General features: G+C 38.6%; 1 protein-coding gene across 1 annotated transcript in view; it reads right to left on the reverse strand.

Annotated features, from left to right (window-relative positions):
• Positions 1 to 184: 184 nt before the first annotated feature.
• LOC110064667 (geranylgeranyl transferase type-2 subunit beta-like) overlaps positions 185 to 5,125 on the reverse strand; it is an 8,542-nt gene continuing 3,601 nt past the window's right edge. Inside the window, exons 7-10 of the mRNA XM_020771750.2 lie at positions 5,045 to 5,125; positions 3,619 to 3,707; positions 3,060 to 3,134; positions 185 to 2,105 (exon numbers count right to left, since the gene is read on the reverse strand). The exon at positions 5,045 to 5,125 is cut by the window's right edge and continues 31 nt beyond it. Of these exons, the coding sequence (XP_020627409.2) occupies positions 1,965 to 2,105; positions 3,060 to 3,134; positions 3,619 to 3,707; positions 5,045 to 5,125 (386 nt within the window). The 3' untranslated portion in view covers positions 185 to 1,964. The remainder of the gene's footprint in view (positions 2,106 to 3,059; positions 3,135 to 3,618; positions 3,708 to 5,044) is intronic.

A 5,125-nucleotide genomic window follows, 5' to 3' on the forward strand; every position in this document is an offset into this window, starting at 1 on the left:
TTTATGGTAGAAGAAAACATACAGAAATAGGGAGGGGGTTGGTGGGGGTGAGAGACGTTTGGAAGTGTTCAATAGAGTGAAAGTTATGTTTTTGCCCGCCGCTTGTGAACAAATGTTTGTAATTGCTGAATGGAATGGTATCCTTGCGTGTGGACGCGGACTGCAAGTAACAAAGCCAAACAAATAAGCATAACATTCATTTGTAATGGATGCTTTCAAAGTTGTAAGTATATGTCTGAGCTTTCTTAAAATCGATGAACGAGATTGGCATCTTCCCTCTTCTGATAAGCACCTTCTCCTACACCATTTTTACAAGTTCAGCCTCTTTCACCCTTTTTTCGTAGCATTCCAGCTTGAAGAGTTTCACCAAAGCTAGATGAAGTTATTAGAGAGCTTAAGGAAACCACGATGGCAACGGCAACGAGAACGCCACTAAATAAAAGGTTTAATGAGAAGAACAATGACTGTGCGCGTTCGTTACAAATCGTTTTGCATTATTTTGGAGAACGCAAACGACGGCGGCTAATTTCTCGTATTTTCTAGCTTGAGCAAGTTCTTAGACCAATATGCGCACTGGACAGACCTAGTAGACGGTTGCGAAATTCAAAGGTAAAATATAAATCCATTTTTTTCTAGGCGTTGCTCTCGGAGTCGCGGTCGTCATTGCTTAAGCTCTCTAATATTGATCCTTTAAGACCGCATTCCACTCGGAAAGTCTAGAAGGTTTGGAAAAAAGAACTATTATGCTGGGAATGCTATTGTTGAAGCGATTTGATTCACTCTTTGCTTTCACCGGTAGATATAATTTTGTACGCAGCAACGCCCATAGCAAGTCCCAACGGTCGCCAGTACCACGTTTGATCACTTATTGATTGTTTGCATTGAAGTTTTCTTGGCAATGAATCTTTGAGTATTGATAAAAGACGTCAAGAGTATATTCAAGACCTTTCAAAGTTTCAATCGGCCATTTCCAAAGATTCGTTTGGTGCTGAGATTTTTGCTGTTCCGTTCCTGGTTGACTCCGACATTAACACCACTGATGTTCTGAAAAACGTCATCTACGATTGTGAACTTTTCTTATTTTCGCGTTACTTGAACGTTTTCTTTCGATATTCAGCCAAAAGAAACTAACTGGAACAAGTTGCGGGAATTCTAACTACTGGTAACTTAAATTATTTAAAAACTGGATCATTGGATCATGATAATGCAATTCGAGAGTTTTCAGTGGCTTAGCCATCATAGGTTATGAGCCATTATACCATGCTCTGCATGCGTACGCGTGGTTTGGGGCGTTTTTATTTCTATTTCAGACTAGTTTTCTATATTTTGGGAGGCGTTTTTAATAAAACAATAATTCCACTCGCGCTTGTTGGATATGAGATGATCATAGCCAACTCGGCTTAGCGCCTCGTTGGCAATTACCATCTCAAATCCAACGCGCGCTCGTGGAATAATTACTAATTACCAACTGTTTTGCATGCTACGACTTCTACATTCAAATTGTACTTACACACGTTGGTGTCACTGTCAAGTGATAACAATGTTGTTCCAAGGTTAGATTTGACTGGCAAAGCCTGTTTTATGCTTGAATCTCACTTGTCAAGACTTTTAAGAGAAGGTAAAAAATAACAATATAGCCCTCACTCAAATTCCTGCCTTGTAATACATTCTTAAATTTGTAGCTAGGCTTTCTCAACCCTGACGTTCTTATTGAAAGTTAGGTTTTAATATAAGAGTGTCCGTAACCATCTGGTGGATTGAGGTTATTAATTCACTCATTCATTGTGTTGTTTGCTCTACTGACAAATTTCTGGCGCAATTTCTCTCGAGTCCCTCACTGGTTCTTAATTCCTGTCGTAGGTGACCATGTACAGGCAGTAAAGTTAACAATTTGTCTCGAATCTGTCACTGGTTCTTAATTCTTGTCGTACGTGACCATGCACAGCCAGCAAACTTAACAACACTCAACCCAACAATTCAGGTCGAATTTTTAAACTTTCGATTGTCTCTTCAGGTAAGCAGTAAACTGGATTAACCGGTTTAACCTCGGATGATCCTAGTAGTGCTAACCCGGCCAAACCAAACAGTGTATGGAAAGGGTCGACCTGCCAAAGAAAACAGACGGATTGACAACATCATTACAGTCAAAGGGAAAAACCACTTCAAACAATACGAAAATTTGGGCTATCATTTAGTTCATTACACGTCGCACGTCACTATTTTGAATTTGACAAAATCGTACCGCTGTAATACGACAAACTTCGTGTTTTGTATATCTTTATTATTATCATTATCATTATTATTATTATTATTATCATTATTATCATCATCATCATCATCATCATTGTCATTATCATTATTATTATTATTATTATTATTATTATTATTATTATTATTGTATTTTTTTTTTCAAACCTTCTAGTCGTGATTTTAAACCCCGACAACACTACGCCGGAGAATTTGAAAACTCAACAGTCACCGGTCATACTGGATAATGTGTTTGAGGAAAACTCGGTCAGGAAATCACATGACTATCATGACGTCATCGTTTTCGAAAAGCTCCGTTTTCAAAAATATTTCCGTCCACACTAAAACGCAAAGCCGGCGTTTTTTGAAGGGCGTTTTCGAAAGGCCCCGTTTTCGTGACGGATTAGCGTGGACGTAGTGTGAACGGGACGTTAGTTGATGACCAGTTTGGACGGACAAATAAACAGTGCGACTACCGACATTACTACATACTGGAATGTGTAATAAAGACAACGAATTTCCCTTCAATTGATGAAATACAAATCATTCGAACTAACCTGCGATAAATTCAAACTTGAAACAAAACAGATAAGAGAATCCTTTTAAATTTCAAAGAATAGCAAGGCAATACCAAAGGTTACCCAATATCGAAATCGTTGCTGGCCATTCTCGCTTGTTAACGGGATGGTGAAGCTTTTTGTCGCTAACGTTCTCCAAAAACCACGTCTAAATAACTGGTCCTTTTAAATGTTTAACTGTTTGAAAAATTCTCTAAATTGAGTACATTTTGAAGATTATTTCCGCAGCCTTACCATATCACCAGGTCTGTCAGCAAATCCTCCTGTTTCTTCATCTTGGCAGGCAAGAATGTAACTCCGTAATTTGTCCTGAAACAACGAAAGAAAAGATAGACGGTGGACTTTCGATCTCTCGAACTTTCAAGGGCAACGATTACTTTGAGCAACCTCGTTCCCATGGCATGGCCTTTTGCCTTCAGTGCTTTGAGAAATCGCAATTTCCCTTTATATACTCGTGACTTGCACAAAATTAACTCTGAAATCAAAGAAAAACTGACATTGAAAGTATACTAAAATCGCAAACATTTAAGACATGATAATAAACCATAAACGAACGAAGATTGTTATGATTGGGAAAGACTGAGACGAACTATGAACATCTTTGTGACAACGTCGACAAGTTTTCTGACAAGCTTCCTGCGAATTTAAAGCTAAAAACACTGTATTGACAACAAACATAACTTCATCCACTCCAGCACTTGGCGCAAAATTTCTAATCAAATTCATAATCATCTCGAGCATTCGACTATCAGAGTAAAAGCTTCGGTTGTTGCCGTGTTTGTTTGTTTTTTACCTTGTCGATCCAGTGCAATTTGCCGATAATCTTGAGCGATGCCAACACCCACCACGAGTAGCAAACATCAGGAAGTTTCTCCGGTCGGCCTGGAATGGATTCATAAGAACATGACATGATTAACTACCAGAGTCCCTTGAAAGATCTTGAAAAATTTAAAATTTTCAATGGGGAATGTACCTTTGAAGCAGGGATCACTTATAATATCACTTCTAAATCTGCGAACAATTGACCGTAAATTCCAGGCTTCTAAAATAAGCATAATCCTTGCTTGTTCCTTCGCTTTGATTTTGAGAGTTTGGCTCGAAACTTGATCAAAACAGTAGTGCAATATGCTCTAAAATAGACCTATAGATCGTTTTCACTGTCACGCAATAAAAAAATAAATCGAAAACCATCCAGTGGAAAAAGCTATGATATTATGATGTTATAGAAGATAACTAAATAAGCCACTTCTCCAAGTTTTAGGCCTGTGCGTTTCCCCAAACTTCAGATATTCGTCGAAATGTTTCGCCAATATTTAAAGAGCCCAGTATGAAAACGCCATGTTGGTGTACCTCCGTGGTACACCAATATGGCGGCCGGAAAATAGTGTAAACATCTGGAACTTACTTTGGCTATCTAGGCGACTGATTATCAGTCCTGATCAAACAAGCATTTACATAAGCACTTTTCCTAATGCTTTAACTTCTAAAAAGGCTCAAAATCATGGGATAAGTATATGTTTTTCGACAAACTCGATCATAGCCTTGTGTCACGCACCTCCATAACCCTTAAAATTCAAAATACTCTGGAATCCAAACGAAGCACGCTATTGAGCTGTAAAATTGTAAACAGATATAAATATACCGCCTCTTGTGCCTGATGAGGACAAAACTTTGGTGGCTCTTTCGTTTTGGATTTTAGAAAGTGATGACGCCACGTGAAAACGATCTATTGTTTTTCCCCAATCAGTAAGGGGTAATCCCCAGTCTGAACCATCCTTTGTTTTGCTATTTACTGCTTTCCCAGTGTATTTCTACCTTGAGGTTTTCACCTATCTGGATTGCATTTTTGTAGGTTGCAAACAACAAACCAAACTTGAGGACACTCAGTACTTTCACAGTTCTCAACCTCCCAAGATCTTGCAAGTGCAATGTGCTAAGCACTTGCATCAGACTTGTGCCTTGTTCATCACAGAAGCCCATTTAAATAGGCCATTTCTTAACTCCCTTTTGCCTCTGTTCCAAAATGAGTCCACGTGCAAATCTTTTCATATAAAAATAATTTTGATTTGCATGAAAATGGATGTCTTGGTGAAACACATTTTCAAATGTATAATTTTGTGCAAAGCCTTGTTTTGACACAGAGACAGAAAGCAACTCAGAAATGGCCAATATGACATGAAATGGCCAATATGGGTTTCTGCTAACTCTCTCTAACTCACCATTTAATCCACCAGATGGAAGCTGTCTCTCACAGAGCCACCAACCTAACATGTCAGCATTCACATGATGGAGAGTATCTG

This window comes from Orbicella faveolata, unplaced genomic scaffold (assembly GCF_042242905.1).
Source record: "Orbicella faveolata isolate gen_17 unplaced genomic scaffold, um_ofav_v1 contig_36, whole genome shotgun sequence".
Taxonomy (NCBI): Eukaryota; Metazoa; Cnidaria; class Anthozoa; order Scleractinia; family Merulinidae; genus Orbicella; species Orbicella faveolata.